Genomic DNA, 17,150 nt, shown 5'->3' on the forward strand with positions numbered 1-17,150 from the left:
ATGAGTGGGAGAGGGGCGCTCCACAACCCCTGGCCTGGCTACCTCAAGTGTACAGTTTTATTAATTTAATGCTCTATAAAGGCAAGTATTAAAAAAACAAAGCGGACTGTGCTGCTGTCGGGCCTTTCCTGGCCTGGGTACTACCAGGAAGTAGAAGAGTGTTAGTGGGGGCTAGAGACAGCTCACTCCAGGACACCGAGGGAAGCCTCCAGCAGCAGCCCCACGCCCACTGGAGCCCACACACTCATTAAATACCCTGGCCCTGGGCACATGGAAAAGTAGAGGGTTCTCAGTCTGACAGGGGTGTCAAGAGACCCTCAGGACTCTAGGAACTGCTCAGATACAAAGTCAAAGTCCCGGAAGACGGCCTGCTGTCGAGGTGTGAGGGAACTCTGGGGGACTGGTGGGGTCAGGGTTGGAGGCAGGCAGGTGAACTCTTCCTCGAAGTAGCGGAGGTCTGCAGGGCCACAGAGAGTAGGCACGAAGGGGGGCTGGACGGTGCGGGCAAGCAAGGCCTGCCAGTTGGTCGTCTGTGATCAAGCGTAGAGGAGTGTGAGAAGGTGGGCACAGCAGACCACAGGGGTCACCCAGCCCTGCTACCTCACCAGGCTGGGTCCTGCCTCCTTACCCTGAAGAATGCCTGAACCTTGATCTCCTCGGCATCCCGCTCTCCTGCCCCTAGACGCTTCTCTGGGCACTTCTGGAGGAGCTGGCAGGAAGCAGGGCAAGTGTGAACCTGGGGCATGCCACTCAGGTGCTGGCTGCCCCATGGGTACCTTATTTAAGCTGTGCCATAGGTCCCCAAGGTATTGGCAGGGTACACACGAGTCTCAGGCAAGTGCCTGGCCAAGCCCTGGACCTTGGGACTCACCTTCTGAATGAGCTCTAGTCCTTGCACTGACAGAAAGTGGGGATACGGGACATCTGCATTAACGATGCACTCAAACACCTCCTCTTCTGTGTCCCCCGGGAATGGGCACTGTGGAAATGGGGTTCTTCAGGCTGTGCAGGCTCTCCCACTGTCCCCACCCCAGAGACCCCAGAAGCCCTCTCAGCACTTACCTCACCCACTAGCATCTCATAGAGCAGCACACCCAGGCCCCACCAGTCCACAGCTCGAGTATACGCCTCCTGAGTCAAAACTTCAGGGGCCAGGAACTCTGGGGTACCACAGAAGGTGCTCGTCCGGTCACCAAAGCCAATCCCTGCAACCGACATCCACACCAGTGCCTGCTTTGGTGTGGCCCGCTCGGTCTAACCTCGGGTTATAAGAATCAGTGGAAGGGGAGCTGAAGAGATGGCTCAGGGGTTAAGAGAGAACCTACGTTTGATTCCCAGCACCCACATGATGGCTTGCGACTGTCTGTAACTTCAGTTTCAAGCCATCTGAAGCCCTCTTAAGGCCTCCACAGGCACTAAGCATGCATCTGGTGCACAGACTTACATGTATGTACAACACACAAAATTTTTGTTTTGGGTTGTTTGGTTTTTTTTCAAGACAGGGTTTCTCTATGTAGCCTTAGCTGTCCTGGAACTCACTCTGCAGACCAGGCTAACCTCGAACTCACAGAGCTCCACCTGCCTCTGCCACTTAAGTGCTGGGATTATAGGTGTGTGCCACTGCACCTGGCTCACACAAAATTTCTAAATACAAAAAAATGTATAAAATCACGGCTAGAGATAGAGGTGTGACTCAGCCTAGCATATGTGAAACCGTGGCTCTAAATCCAGCAGTACAAATACATTTATATATACATACTTCTCAATTGCTGCCAGCCTCTATGATAACCAATAATAAGGCTTGCGTGTCTCCTAGACTCTCTAGGCCAAGGTCATTGGGCAGCCCGTGACTAAGAGGAAACTGTCTCTGCCAAACTCATGTGCCAAGACCATAAAAGGAAGAACAAATGCCCTTTTCAGTCCTAACTTTGTCAGATTTTCTGACAAATTAGGGAGAGCCAGAATTCATATTCACAGCTGTTTCCCTAAACATGGGTCAGGAGTCAAGGCCAGGGTTGGGGAGCCTGGACAGCATGAGTGAAGAGATTTCTGGCTGGCCTGGGCAAGGTGGGAGGATGAGATTCCAGGGCGGGGCCCACCTTCCTTGCATAGTCCAAAGTCCGCAATCTTGAGGAATCCCTGGGCGTCCAGCAGAAGGTTATCCAGCTTCAGATCCCTGATGGCGGGTGGTGCGGGTCAGAGGGGCCAAGAAGGGCTGAGGATGGGGCAGAGCAGCAGCACGGGGGAGCGAAGGCCCACCCTGGAATGGCCTGCCCTGGCATTTCCTGGGCAAAGACTACCTGTAAATGATCCTCTTCTCATGTAGGAACTGCAGCCCCAGGACCACACAGGCCAGGTAGAAGCTGAGGGGTGGTACAGAGAGAATTCAGGCCCGGTGCGAGAAGGCACCAGAAGGCCCCAGCCAGATTCAGGCATGGATGAGAAAAAGTAATGTGCCAGGGATGGAAGGACCCAAAGAATCCCAGGGTTGCCATAGATTAGTGACCTGTTCTTCCTGGGCTCAAGTATGGCAGAGCCAGTAGATCTAGTGGTATAGGGCTATAACCCAGCCACTTGGGAGGCTGAGGCAGGGCAACAGCAAGTTTGAGGCCAGCCTGGTCTATGTTGTGGAACCCTCTTTCAAAAACACAAACGGCCTGGCCTGGTGGTGCATGCCACCTTTAATCCCAAGGCGAGCCTGGTCTACAAAGTGAGTTCAGGACAGCCAAAGCTACACAGTGAAACCCTGTTTCAAAACAAAACAAAAAAAACCCTAAAAACTCAAACAAAACAAAACACAGAAGGCTGGTGGCTGTGTCAGTGGTGATGGTGGCAACAGGAAGCAAAGGTGGCAGATAGATCTCTGTGAGTTCAAGGCCAGCCTGTCTACAGAGCAAGTTCCAGAACAGGGAAGGCTACACAGAGAAACCCTGCCTTGAAAAAACATAAAACAAACAGAAACGGAAACACAGAGGGAGGGCAGGCTGGGGATGTGGCTCAGTGGTAAGAGCACTTGCCTGCCATACACTAAGTCCTGGGTTCAATGCCCAGTAGGGCAGCCTGTGGGGGGTAATCATCATGACTTTCCCTCAAATCAGTATCTGAGAGGCTGGGGAGATGGCCCAGCATTTAAGAGGAAGGACTACTCCTTGTCCCAATTCCCATCCCAAACTGGGTTTCTTACATCAGGTGGCTCTCAACAAACCGCCACTCCAGCTCCAAGAGATCTGGCACCCTCTTCTGGCCGCTGAGGGCTCCTGCACACACTTGCACATGGCCACACATACATAGTATCAAATGAGGATCTCAGGGTCGCACACTAGGGTCAGAGTTGATGCGCTGAGTTTGACTGCACTAACAGAGCATGAAGTGCGTGATTGCCGCCACCACCCCGTGCTGGGGGTGTGCAAGCATGGTTCCCATCCCTGGAGCAACCTTACAAAACTGTGATGACAGAGCCCATCCACAGCTATGCCAAAGGAGTTGCCAGATGCTGTAATGTTCCACCAAATCTCCTCCAAACTGTGCTATTTGTCTTGTTGGTACTCCCTACCCAAAGGGAGCAAGTGCCAAGTAACCAGGGAACTCACCAGGCCTGTGGCTCAGGAAAGACATCCTCGTGGATCTGCATCATGAGATCTCCTCCAGGCACAAACTCAGTAACAAAGCAGGCATGGCTGGAGGTCTGGAAGCAGGCAAGAAGGGACAGCAGGAAGGGGTGCCCTGTGCAACCCACAGCCTCCAGGATCCGCTTCTCACAGTACAGGCTGCAAGGGAGAACATGGAATGGAACCTCCATGGGCTCTGCCCTGACATCCACCCAATGCCTCTGGCTGAATGGGTACTCAAAGTGCTAAGGTAGCAAGTTGATGGATCACAGATGGGGAAGGTTTCAAACCTGCAAAACTACCATGATCCTACTTACAGACGAGCAGCCCGAGGTGCTAAAAGATGAGAGGGTTTTCCCAGTGCCAAAAAGTGAACCTGAACCTGGCTCTTAATCTACCTTCTGGAGCCCAGGCCAGCCACCCAAGGGTTCCGGCATTAGATACTTCTCAGTTATACAACCTGTCAATCTCATCCCGGCCCAGCACTTCCTGCTTCTTCAGTGCCTTGATAGCGTAGTATTTTCCTGTTCCTTTGTACTGGACCAGGAGGACCTGGGGACCAGAAAGAGTTAGGCTCTGGGTAGGAAGGACAGAGAGCCTTCACCTCCCCACACAGCACCCTCCAACGCAGCGTCTCCTAGCTAATGTACTCAGGCTCGCCCCCCACTGACCACACTGCGCCACCCTCAAGTCACTACCTTCCCAAAGTGGCCCCGGCCCAGTACAGCCAAGCATCGGAAGTCCTGAAGCCTGGGGGGTTTCCTGCAAGACAGAAAGGGAGTAGGGAGCTGACTAGGACCGAGGTCAGGCCTTCCTGTCCCCGCTTAGGCTATCCCCACTGCATTCACCACAGAAAGAAGACACTGAGCAAGCCAGTTTGTAAACCCAAAGAGCCAGGGGGTGAGGTGCCAACTAATGGGTACAATGAGTAAGTGGTGGTGCACCAAGACTGCAGACCCAGGAAAGTCACAAGTTCAAGGCCAGCTATACAGTAAGACCTTATTTTTAAAAAGAGTAAGTCTCAGGCAGGTAAAATGGCTTAACTTCCATGCCCAAAACCCACTTTAGAAAAGCCAGATGAAAGCCAGGCAGTGGTGGTACACATTTTTTTAGTTAATTAATTTATTACTTATACAGCACTCAGTCTACATGTGTACCTGTGCACCAGAAGAGGCACCAGATCCCACTATAGATGGTTATAAGCCACCATGTGGTTGCTGGGAATTGAACTCGGGACCTTTGGAAGAAACCGCCAGTGTTCTTAACCTCTGAGCCATCTCTCCAGTCCCTGGTGGTGCACATTTCTAATCCCAGTACTCCAGAGGCAGAGACAGGCCATCTCTGTGAATTCAAGGCCAGCCTGCCTCTACAAGGCAAGTTCCAGGAGAGCCAACAGTGTACAGAGAGAGAGAGAGACAGAAAGAAAGAGAGAGAAGGAAAGAAGGAAGGAAGGAAGGAAGGAAGAAGGAAGGGAAGGAAGAAAGGAAGGAAGGAAGAAAGAAAGAAGAAGGAAGAGAAAGAAAAAGAGAAAAAGAAAGTAAAAAGAAAGAAAGAGAAAGAAGGAAGAAAGAGAAAGAAGAAAGAAAGAAAGAGAAAGAAAGAAAGAAAGAAAGAAAGAAAGAAAGAAAGAAAGAAAGAAAGAAAGAAAGAAAGGACCAGATGCAATGGCTGGCACACATCTGAAGCCCCAGCCCCAGCATTCCTCAGGCGTGGTGGGAGGTGGAGAGGGGAGTAGCAGCTGGAAGTTCAAGTATGTGAGCAGCAAGCACAGTGGCAGAAATAATTCGACCCTGCCTCAGAAATGAAGTGGACTGCCCTCTTACCTACCTCTGTTACTCTCCTCTCTTGCTCTCTCTACCTTGCTTTCTTTCCTGGGGACCCCTACCATGTCTCTCTCTTTCCTTTCCTCTATCTCTCTCCACCTCCATCTAATAAATCTCTTTCATTAAAAAAAAAAAAAATCCAGAAGTGGATTGAGAGAACTATCTCCCAGAAAGTTGTGCTCCACTAGAAAGATGGTTCAGAAGAGCACTGGCCGCTCTTCCGAAGGAGCCAGGCTCGACTCCCAGCACCAACATGGCAGCTCACAACTGTCTGTAACTCTGCTTCCAGTGGATCTGCACCCTCACACAGTCATACATGCAGGCAAAACACCAACAGGTATAAAACATAAAGGAATCACTAAAAAGTTGTGTGCTGGGCTGGAGAGATGGCTCAGAGGTTAAGAGCACTGTCTGCTCTTCCAAAGGTCCTGAGTTCAATTCCCAGCAACCACATGGTGGCTCATAACCATCTATAATGAGATCTGGTGCCCTCTTCTGTATATGTACACAGACATTGTATACATGATAAATAAATCTTTTAAAAAAAAAAAAAGTTGTGTGCTAACTTCCACACAGGTTGGTGTGCATATTCAGGCAGACAGACAGATAGACACACACACACACACACACACACACACATCTTTAAAAAACATAAGTTTCGGGCTGGAGAGATGGCTCAGAGGTTAAGAACACTCCTTGTTCTTCCAAAGGTCCTGAGTTCAATTCCCAGCAACCACATGGTGGTTGATCTATAGTAAGATCTGGTGTGCAGGCAGAATGTTATATAAATAATAAATAAATCTTTAAAAAAAAAAACAAAAACAAAACAAAAAAAAAAAAAAAACCCACAGAAGTCTCTGAATGAATGGAAGCCAGTGAGTACCTGGTGGGTAAGGCCGCCATGGCGGGCACTGCTCCAGTTCTAGAGTCCATGTGGGGGCGCTTGAAGCTCTGTGAGAACAGATGGGTTCAGGCCTGAGCAGAGTGCTGCCCCTCCTTCCCTCCTGGCAGCCTCTGGGTCTGCCCGACCTCCAGAATCCCTTACAGGAGTTCCCGAGGATGGTTCTTGAAGCAGATAGAGGCGCGGGGGCTTGGGTGGAGGCTTCATGTCTTTTTCCGAGAGAGTCTTTGTGGGCAGGAAGCTACTGTGCGAAGGAGAAGACGGGCAAGGTGCACACCTGTAATCCCAGCATTCCGGGAGGCAGAGGCAGGTGGATCTCTATGAGTTCGAGGTCAGCCTGGTCTACAAAGTAAATCCAGGACAGCCAAGGCTACACAGAGAAACCCTGTCTTGAGAAACCAAAAAAAAAAAGGGGGGGGTGTCTCAGCCCAGGCAGAAGTGGGAGGGGCATGGCCAAGTGAAAGGACAGGGAGGCTCAGAGGGTGAGTGGGAGGCAGAAGACAAAACACCCACAGAACCTGGAGGCAGCAGAGAAGCGCAGAGAAGTGGCTCACCTGGGGGAGGCAGAGTTGGAGGTCCCGCAGGCTGCCGCTGGAGGCCGCCCTTTAGGGGGACTGACTGTGCTCGGTGAGCTGCAGGGGGGCAGCAGGCTCATGACCAGGCGCCCCCAGGCTGCCAGGCTGAGGTTCATCTGGGAAGCCCTCAGGAAGTCCTGGCCTGGACGAGGCAGATGGGGCCTCAGCCTCACCATCACGATGGCCAGCCTAACCCTCTCCTCACACAGTCCCCGCCCTCCATACCTCTGCGCTTAGAGAAAATGCGTCTCTGCCTCTGCAGCCGAGGCCTCCTTTCAATGACAGGTTCGCAGAAAGTTACCTAAAGGGACATGGGCAGAGCTGAAGCCTGGCCATTTTCCAGCCCACTGGCTAGTCCCCAAGTGCCAGCTCCCAGTCTCAACTGTAGAGGCAGCCTAGTTAGCTTTAACTGTCAATATGACACACCCAGAATCCTGGGAGAGGAACTGCCTGGACTACATGGCTTGTGGGCATGTCTGGGAGGGACTGTCCTCACTGTTAATTGATTCAGGAGGTCTAGCACACTGTGGGTGGCACTATCCCTAGGCAGGTGGTTCTGGGCTACAAAAGAGAGCTAGCAACATGAGATAGTTTTCTGAGGGAGGCAGAGAGTAAGCCAGCAAACAGGGTTCCTCCTGGTTTCTGCTTTAAGTTCCTGCTTATTAAGTTTCTGTCCCAACTTCCTTCAAGATAAGCTGTAAGCACACTTTTGATCCCAGTACTTAGGAGAAAAAAGGAGGTGGATCTCTGTGAGTTCCACGCCAGCCTGCTCTACAGAACAAGTTCTAGGACAGTCAGGGCTATGAAGAGAAACCCTGTCTCAGAAAAACACAACAAAAACAAAACAAACAACAAAAAAAGAAAAAAGCTAGGCTGTAAATTTGTACATTGAAGTAAGCCCTTCCCTCCCTTCAGCTGCTTTTGTTCTGAATTTTATCAAAACAATAGAATGAAACAGTATGAGAGGCTCATCCTCACTGGTACCAGTGGGGAGACTGAGGCCCACAGAAGAGGCACCTACTCAAGGTGACAGACGAGGCAAGGCCAAGTCAGTATAGAGGTGTGAGGCTCCCTGTGGAGCTATCTCCAGTCCCCAAGTCCCACACTGGCATGAGGTGCCAGTCTTTACAATGCACGCACACATACATGCAGGCATGCTCAGCTATGTAGTCAGAGGTTGACACCATACTGGGGTGTCTGCCTTTACACCTTAGTTTTTGAGACAGGATCTCCCACAGAACCTGGAACTCACTGTTTCGGCTAGACTGGCTGGCCAGTGAGCCGGGTCCATCTCTGCCAGCCGTGCGGGTATAGACTCGCCACCACACCTGGGTTTGCATGGATGCTAGGGGCCTGCACGCAGGTCCTCATGCTTGCACAGTAAGCACACGCTACCCACTGAGCCATCTCCCCAACCCAAAGCATCAGTCCTAAAGACCCTCTGTTAGAGGTCAAGGGTCAGTGGGAACCTCGGCAAAGAGCCGCCCCTGAGGCACCAGGCTGAGAGAAAGTTGGTGACAGGCATTGTCCAGGAAGTCCTCCAGCTTCAGGAAGGCCACACCACACAACTGTCGCCAGTCCCGCCAGTGAACCCCGATCTCCAGCTCTCGGGCCTATGTGAGAAAGACCAGGCTGAGGACTGGGGCTTGGCATCAGCCCTCACCTGAGTGGCCTCCTTCTCTGTAGCTCACAGCTAACCCTGTCCACACAAAGGCCAGCCTTACTCGGTTCAAGGAGATGGTAAAAGCCTGGTCCCAGGATTTCTCAGCCACCTGTCCCCATCCTGTCTGGCCCACAACACGGTTGTCAACCTTCAACACAGCCAGTACCTCACCTGTGGTGACAAGGCTTGGATTCAGGGCTTATCCAGAGCGGGGGCCCCACCACCTTCTATGGATCCCCCTTACTCACTGGCTAGTTCACCTCCAGCACGCTGCTGCCTGGACCTGGTTCGGAGCCAGCCCTCAGACGGGCTACCTGCCAGGGCAGCCATGGGAGAGCGTCCAGGCACAGCCGTCAGCAGTTGTCCACAGCCCAGGAGGCGGACCTGCAGCGTGCCTGGTTGGGAGTCGGAAGGGCACTTTGTCAGGAGCCGCAGCCAGTGGGCTGCGGGACCCCAGAGGGATGCCACCTGCTCCAGGGAGGTTGGAGTTAGGAGCAGCTGATCTAAGCCATGTTCACACCAGGCCTTGGTAGACACCCATCAAGCTCAGCATGATGGCGCCTGTGCGGGGGCAGGACACAGCAGCACTGCAAGAACAGGACTTCCTGCAGAGCTGTGTGGAGCCACAGGGTGGGGCAAGCTGCTGCCATGAGCTCAGGGCCTGGGGACCACCAGGGCCTCAAGTACACAGGAGCCTGGGGCCACGAGCAGCAGCCTGGTGGCCCACCCTATTTGCTCCCATCTGAACAGTGAGGGTGAGTCCTGAAGGCAGACAGAATATGAGATCGCCGGGAGTTTTGTCTCAAAGGGTAGAAGAAAGGAGAGGAAGCAACGGAAAGCCAGGAGCTCCTGAGGACAAAGCCTGAGTCTGGGAACACCTTTTTGCTAGACTGGGCCTGAAGACCTTACAGAGACACTAAGGGTGGTGTCCAGGCAATATGCACACCTTAGGAAATGGAGTGTCAGCCACAAACTAGGATATAGATTCTCGGCTTTTTAAAGATATGTAACTAAAGAACTCCTGATTCTCTTGCCTCACTTCCCAGGGCCTTGGATCATAGGTGTGTGCTACCATAACCAGTTTATATGGTGCTGGGGATCGAACCCAGTGCTTCATGCACACTAGGCAAGAACTTAACCAAGTCCCTCCCATGGCTAATCCCTAGTCTCAAATTCTTTGCTTTTTTTTTTTTTTTTTTTTGGCTTTTTGAGATAGGATTTCTCTGTATAGCCTTAGCTGTCCTGGACTCGCTTTGTAAACCAGGCTGGCCTCAAACTCACTGCCATCCACCTGCCTCCGCCTTCCTGAGTGCTGGGATTACAGGCATATGCCACCACGACTGGCAATTCTTTGCCTTTATAGAAACAGGCTCCCTCTCTGTTTTCTCAACTTGTTGACTTGACTATAAGTCATGAGGTGCCAAGGTCAAGCTCAGACTCCGCCTCTTCTAGGGAGCCCCCCTTGATGATCCAAGACCAGGTGAAGGGCCCACACAGAACAGGGCTCTGTGAAACCCTCTTCACTGTGTTCTGCAGCAGGCATCAGCCAAGCTCTAGCTTGCAGCTCACATGACTGCTTGCCTGTCAGTGAGCTCCTGCTACAAGCACACAGACCTTTGCTCCATATGAAAGAACTTTCTGGCTTCATGGTGGCGGTGCACACCTTTAATCCCAGCGCTGGGGAGGCAGGGGCAAGAGGAATCTCTGAGTCAGCCTGGTCCACACAGTGAGTTCCAGGACAGCCAGGGCAACAAAGAACCTTCTGATAGCTTAAGCTGCCCAGGCCCCCAAGGCTGCCAGGGGAGTGTGCTGACTGTTACTTTATTCCTTAGTCATTTAAATCACATCCACATTGGCCAAGCTCTGACTGTTCACTGCTGAAGCAGTCACAGTCATTCCATTTACAAAGCAACCCTCTGAGTCGGCGCTACTAACATTTCTATCATTTCTTTACTTAGGGTCTCTCTGTGTAGCTCTGGCTAGTCTGAAATTCACTATATAGACCAGGCTAGAACTCAGAGACCCACCTGCTTCTGCCTCCTGAGTTCTGGAGTTAAAGGTGTGCACCACCACAACTAGCCACTATCATTTCTATGTTACAGATGGATAAACTGAGAATCAGAGTAGGAATGTGAGCTATCCAAGGTCACACAGTAGGACCAAACCCTTTCCTAAAATGCTTCCAGATCCTCTCCAAAGGGTAAGGGGCCCTCTGAAGTGAGAGGGAATCCTTGCTACCTACCTGTCAGGGCAATGGGTTTCACAAGTGTCCCCAAAGGCTGGGGGTTCCCAAGCAGGGCCGTCCGAAGCTCTCTGGTCACCCTGCTGCGCAGAGAGTGGGTGGGAGGCAACTTCTCCAGGAGCAATTCCAGGGCCAGCCGAAGGAGGTCCAGTTTCTGGGAAGATTCCTGGAGCTGGGCCTGGGCCTACAAAGGAGACGCAGGCAGAGACAGACACGGGGTGTTGGTTGAAGGGGTCAAGCCATGCCTTGAGTTCTTCACTGCTGCCCTACACAGGCAGAAAGCCCTTGGTGCAGGCACCGCTAGCAGGTGGACAGAGGTAAGAGAGCCGTAGAAAGAGCAGCGAGCTGGGAGACACAGCCTGACCTCGGCCAGTGCCTTGCGATCCTGCATTCTCTGGCCACCAAGCAGCTTCACCACATTCTTGGCCCCTGCAGCCACAGCAGTCTCAATTCGAAGCCGGTGCTGCAGCTCCTCCGCCAGCAAGTCGGGGCCTGCAGGGAGGAGGTGAGCTGAGCCCTTAGCCCTGGCCCCGGGGCGCCACCCTTCCTGCTCTGAGGCCTCACCTGGCTCTGGAGGGCCGCTGGCCTCCAGGCTGCTTATCTTCATTCGCAGCAGCGCCACTTTCAGCTGGCTGTCCTTAAACATCTGCTGGGCAGCTGCCAGGAGCTTCCTCTCCTACGGCATGACACTCGCCCCCATCAGATCAGGGATAACGGCAGACCACCAGGGCCTGGAGCTGAGCCTCCTCTTATGCCAAGGTTCAAACTCCTACAAGCCTCCCTTGTTGAATGAGGTGATGGGGATGGGGAGAGGGTGAGCAGAGCCCGACCCCCATTTTGACAAGCTAAGTGTTAGGGCATCCTGTGGGATGGAACATTTAGAGTGGAAAGGAGCTGGGACTGGCAGCCGGGCGGCTATTCTGCTAGACTTCTGTTGGGCCTTTCCTACAGAGTGTGGACTGGAAACTTGCCTCACCACCCAACTGTAGCTCTGCATTAGACGAAGAGCCAGGGCTGGGTTGGCATTGCTCTACTGGCACATGGCCTGGCTTTGCACTCTTCATACCTGAGAGCTAAGTGGCTCCCATCAGGTAGATTGGAAGCCAGGCCTGTGCCTCCCCATCAGAGACTAGCTACTTACCTTGGCGGTGCCGCTGGCACAGGTGTGAATCATGTTCTCGGCCCCCTGCTTCACCTTCAGCTCTACCTGCAGCTGCCTTTGTAAAGCCTCCAAGTGCCGAGCTCTTGCCTGCTCTGTCTGTGGTGGCTGCAGTCCTGAGGCCACTGGCTCTGCAAAAGTAGGTAGGGGACACATGATCCTACCACCAGAGTCCAGACCTCGGTGAAGGGCTCTCTCTTCCCTTCTTTCCTGGCTTTATTGGCAACATGGATGATACAGGGTGGCCAGGTGCTCTTGCCTAGTGGTCAGAGCCAAGGCCAGGATCAGGGTGTTCACAGATCTGCTCCCTGGGCTCTGGTCAGACTCCTCACTCACCGGCTGAGGCCGGCAGCAGAACCTGGGCATGCAGCTCCCGAAGCTCGCCGTGCAACTGCTCCAGGCGGCGGTTGGAGGCCCTCAGCAGCTGCTGCACGTGGCCCAGGTGGCGTCGGTCCGTGGCCACGCACCGCATGTTCTCCACGCCCTGCTTGATCTTCAACTCCTTCTGGATAGCTCGACGAAGGGTCTCCTTCTCATCCTTGGGGACCCTCTGGCCAGTCCCAGGCTGCAAAGGGCAGAGAGGCCTTAGCTTACCCACCGCCACAGCAAAGGGGCACAGACGCAATAGGCCCAGCTCCAGGGTGTCTCAAAACTCTGCAGTGTCTAGCTCCTGTCTCTCTCTCAGAGAAGAGAGAGAGAAAACAGACCAGGTTCCCATGGTGCTTTCTGGGTACCGAGTTCTAGATCAAAGCACTCTAACAACACATTGCCTACTAGTCTGTGCAGTTGCTTTTTTGTGGTACTGGGGAAAGTAAGCAAGAGCTGTGCCACAGATCCACACACACTGTTCTCATTCTCACTTTATCCAGGAGCAAGAACTCACACAAGCAACACAGAGGCTCCGCCACTGTGTAATGAAGAACCCCATTCTCTCTCAGGCAGCTACACTGCTTTCTCTAGGTCCCAGAACCAAGATGAATCTGGGAGGTAATACATGCAAAAAATTCACTCAAGGTCACATGCAGGAGGCAGCCAGGGGCCCAAAACCCCAAAACTTGTTTCTTCTGCCTTAGACAGTGTGGCAGAAGCAGAGCTGATGGGATCTGGCAGGAAATAAAAGACCCCATGACTGCGTAGCAGATCAGAGGCATGGAGGTAAACCTCTCTCTCAGAGGCTGACCGCTGACTCCCCCTTCCCATTCCAAGGATCCTGGAAGCCACCCTATTTTATCCTTCTTACCTCTCTGTGTTCCATCTCCTGAGCCCCATGAAAGAATGGCTACTCAGTTTAGGGGGTCCCCCATCCTCCCAAGCCCAGGCCTCAGCTAGGCTGGCTGGTCCTGCCTTAGTTGTCAGAGGGCAAGGGCGAGGCTCAGGAAATCCTTTGACCGCCCCAGGCAAGAAGGCCAGAGCCAAAGGCCTGAGCAAACAAAGCCCTCACAGAGCTGGGGGACTGCTGGCCACCAGGGTCCTGAGTCACCTCGCTGCTGCTGCAGGGCGGAGGCTCACAGGAAATCGGAAAATGTGTACAAGCTAGACAGGCCAAGAGGAATCTCCGGAGGAAGGGTACTGGGAGGGGTGAGCGCCAGACCTACAGGCTGCCTGAATGACTGAGGTGCGCCTATCTACCACGCTTCGCCCTCACCTCTTGTCCTGACTTGACACTGGGATGCCATCAGTGTCCTGCTCCTACCCCTAGCTGCCCTGGGGTAGAACATTACTTCTCTCCCACCTTAAGTGGCACATCTAATTCGAACCCCTACACACTGTGGGCCTTCGGTGGACCCAAGTTCCCAGCCCTTTGCTGAGCTCGATGCCAATGGTGGCGTGTTCTTGCCTGTGGGTGTGGTGTGTTGGGGACAACGCCCACTGCTCTCACAGTCTTGTCTCCCCTCCCCCCGCCCCGCCCCGGAGGGCCGGCACCCCAACCTCTGCGCTCCTGGCAAACTCCCACCCGCCTGAAAGTCTCTAAAAGACCTAATTTTAAGGAACTTGCCGCCCATCCCCGCCCATGGCACATTCCACATGTTGCCGGGCTGGATCTCCGTCCTGTCGGAAACCCGGGGACCAGAAAGTCTTAACCTAGGGCTCAGGCAGAGAGGCCGGAGGGAAGATCAGAGCGCGGGGTGCCCTGGGCCACAAACGCTGCCGCTGCGCGCGCTTGGTTCACCTGGCGCGCCGCCCCCTCCTGCTCCATGGCGCCTCGCCGGCCAGTCCTCCGCTCCACTACGGCTCCGGAAGCCCGGGCCTCAGCGCCAGACTTTCAAACTTGAAACTTCCCGGGAAGCGGCGCGGGACGGGCGCCCCCTCCGGAGACCCGCTCGCCCGGCTGGTGCTGGGGAGCAGCGCCCCCTCCCGGCAGCACTGGAGCAGCGCCCCGGACCCCACTCCCTAGTTCAGCTCCGCGGCTCTGGGGCCCCTTGCTGCTGTGGCGGCTCACGCTATGCCCAACTGATCTTCCTAGCGACGGGAAGGCCGGGGAGGGAGGGGGGGCGTTTCTGCTCCAGCTTTGCCGCAGCTTGCGGGGGTCTGGTCCGGTTGCGGAGTAAACCTTGATTCAAATTATGGTCACGCACAAATAAGATATATACCAACTCAGGCTTGGTTCGAAGTGCATCCGCTGACTTTTCCTTTGGGGCTGGGGAGCGAGTTCAGTAAAGTGCTACAAGCTCAAAGATTCTATCCCCAGAACCCACGTGGGATTTGTTCAGTGCATAGTGGGTGGGGCCTGGGGAGAAGCCTGGAGGGCCATGAAAAGCCTACGTGCACGTGCACGTTGGAGAGGGAGCTTTTCCCAGCACACCACACCCTCGCCATCAATCCCAGTACTAGGGAGGCAGAGGCAGGAAGGTCTCAGTGAGTTCCAGGCCAGCTAGAGCCACACAGTGAGAGCTTGTCTCAAACACAGAACACAAGAAGCCTGTGGCGCAGGCCTTTAATGCCATCAGGCAGATGTCTGAGTTCCAGCCACACTGGACTGCACAGCCAGTTCCTGACTAGCCAGGGCCACACAGTGAGACCCCACCTTAAAATCTGTAAGGAAAAAAATCGAAGCCTGGTGGTGCAAACTTGTAACCCTGATACTAGTTAGTAAAGACAAGATCCCTGGGCTCACTGGGCAGCTTCAGGCCAAGACCGTGAACATTCCTGAGGAACAGCACACAAGGCTCTCCCCTCTCCAAGCACCAGCATGCCCACACAAGAGCCTAACATGTCTCTCTCAGTGTTGACTCGGAGGGGTAATAGTAAGGATGAAAGACATTTGCACCTTATAATAGCAACTCTCAAGAATTTCCACACAGTAGCCAGACAGTTGTGACACGTGTCTTTAATCGTAGCACTCAGGAGGCAGGGGCAGGCAGATCTCTGTCAGTTCCAGGACAGCCAGGAATACACAGGGAAATCTTGTCTCGAAAAAACAAAAGAAAAAAGAAAGAGAAAACAATTTCCACTAAGTATGGTGGCACATGCCTATTAATCTCAGCATTCAGGAGGCAGAGGCAGGTGGATCTCTGAGTTCAAAGCCAGTCCGGTCTAGAGTGAGTTCCAGGGCAGCCAAGGCTACAGAGAAAGCCTGTCTTGGAAAAGCAAAAAAAAAAAAAAAAAAAAAGGGGGGGGGGGGGGGGGGGAGCGGAGAATTTCCATAAAAAAGGCCTGAGGAGAGAAGCTGGCTCTTCCTGCCTGCCCCATGGCAGGCCACTGTGACTTTCTTTCTGGCATCCTATGCATACCAGCAGTATGTGATCAAACCTGAGGTCAGGATCTCAGCACCAGAAAAGCTGAGGCAAGATGGTGAGTTTGAGACCTGCTAGGGTGACTCTTGAGAAAAGGGGTCTCATGTAGCCCACGCTGGCCTCCACCTCAGCTATCCATCTACCCGCCTCTGCCTCCCAAGTGCTAGGATTAAGTGTGTGCCACAACCCCCAGGTAGGGGGCTGCTTTCATTAAACATTTTTAAAGGAACCTTGTTCATATGTCTTGTCTACATGTATGTGTCAGAAGACTTCAGGTCTCCTGGAACTGGAGTCATGAGCCACCATGTAGGTGTTAGGAATCAGACTCAAGTCCTCTGCAGGAGCAGTGCTCTAAATCTCTGATCCATCTCCGTGGACCCCACTTACGTATTTTGAGACAGGATCACCTGCAACCCAGGTTGGACGCAGACTGGCCCTGAACTCTCCATGTCCCTGTGCTGGATCACAGGGGTGAGCCAAGGCCTTAATATACTGCCCTAAGAGTAAATGTCTCACCAGGCATGCCTTCAGCGTCCATTCAGAAGCAAAAGAATCTCATGATTCTTTAAAGATCGTGAATCAGACAGACTCTTTCCCTTTGAGCTGCCCAGTGTTACAGTTTACCAGTTAAATGTATTCCAAGAGAGGAACAGTGGCACATGTCTGTAATTCCAGCACTCAGATGGACTTATTTTTCCTTGCTATAGGGTTTCACTGTGCAGTCTTGGCTGTCCTGGAATTCACTCTATAGACTGTGCTGGCCTGGAACTCCACCCACCTCTGCCTCTGGTCTGGGATTAAAGGCATGCATGCAACAATAATGTCCAGTCTTACCAGGTGGACCTCTTTAGTGAGCCTGTCTACCCACACAAATCCCAAAAGACAACAAAACCTCTCACTGGACAGGTGTACTACTGCTACTCCTAGAAGCTAAGCAAATAATCGGATTCCAAAACTCCACTTTGGACAAGTGGCTGTGTATAAAGGGATTTTGCTGCCAGTAATGAAGATCCTAGAATCCAGATGGTTAAGAGAATCAAATCCCAGTCCTCTGACCCTCACTTAGTTTTTTGTTTTTTTTTTTTTAATTAACTTATAGTTGGGCAAAGTGATACACACCTGTAATCCCAGCACTCAGGGAGGCAGAGACATCTGAGTTCAAGGCCACCCTGGTCTACAAAGTGAGTCCAGGACAGCCAAGGCCACAGAGAAAGTCTTGAAAACAGTAAGACATACTGTAACACGTTAAGTCTTCAAATCCAGCACTGGGGAGGCAGAGGCAGGTGGAGGCCAGTCTGATCAGAGTGCAAAGACTGGCAGGGATGTAGGGAGACTCTATCACAAAGTCAAAAAAATAACCTAAATCGCCCTGAAGCATTGATGGGGCTCCAGTTTCCAGGTGGCTAAGGCTCTGTGCCCATATGCTCCTGGTTTCCTTCTGCAGC

At 53.0% G+C, this 17,150-nt stretch overlaps 1 protein-coding gene across 5 annotated transcripts; it reads right to left on the reverse strand.

Annotated features, from left to right (window-relative positions):
* Position 1: 1 nt before the first annotated feature.
* Positions 2–14,212, reverse strand: Pkn3 (protein kinase N3). Of its 5 annotated transcripts, XM_055600762.1 has the most exons (22): positions 14,142–14,212; positions 12,308–12,536; positions 11,954–12,102; positions 11,377–11,488; positions 11,177–11,304; positions 10,813–10,996; positions 8,819–8,965; positions 8,632–8,741; positions 8,377–8,520; positions 7,133–7,208; positions 6,887–7,049; positions 6,477–6,576; positions 6,315–6,382; positions 4,307–4,370; positions 4,069–4,160; positions 3,591–3,767; positions 2,301–2,363; positions 2,100–2,176; positions 1,063–1,205; positions 872–979; positions 629–709; positions 2–530 (listed from the first exon to the last, which is right to left on the reverse strand). In XM_055600762.1, the coding sequence occupies exons 1-22, from the start codon at positions 14,166–14,168 to the stop codon at positions 318–320; spliced, it is 2,655 nt and encodes an 884-aa protein (XP_055456737.1). In that variant the 5' UTR covers positions 14,169–14,212; the 3' UTR covers positions 2–317. The 5 variants fall into 5 exon arrangements, with proteins under 5 accessions (XP_055456737.1, XP_055456734.1, XP_055456736.1 ...); XM_055600759.1 differs by having other exon boundaries at positions 6,477–6,609; positions 8,404–8,520; positions 11,177–11,488; XM_055600761.1 differs by having other exon boundaries at positions 6,477–6,573; positions 11,177–11,488.
* Between the last annotated feature and the right edge of the window lie 2,938 nt (positions 14,213–17,150).

Source organism: Psammomys obesus, unplaced genomic scaffold (genome assembly GCF_907164565.1).
Source record: "Psammomys obesus unplaced genomic scaffold, mPsaObe1.curated_primary_1811, whole genome shotgun sequence".
Lineage (NCBI taxonomy): Eukaryota > Metazoa > Chordata > Mammalia > Rodentia > Muridae > Psammomys > Psammomys obesus.

Coding starts and splice junctions, on each gene's coding strand:
- Pkn3 (XM_055600757.1), bottom strand. CDS start 14,168: ATGGAGCAGGAGGGGGCGGCGCGCCAG. Junction 11,489..11,953: donor GTGCCAGCGGCACCGCCAAG/GTAAGTAGCTAG, acceptor GTCATGCCGTAG/GAGAGGAAGCTCCTGGCAGC. Junction 8,521..8,631: donor TTACCATCTCCTTGAACCGA/GTAAGGCTGGCC, acceptor TTTCTCACATAG/GCCCGAGAGCTGGAGATCGG.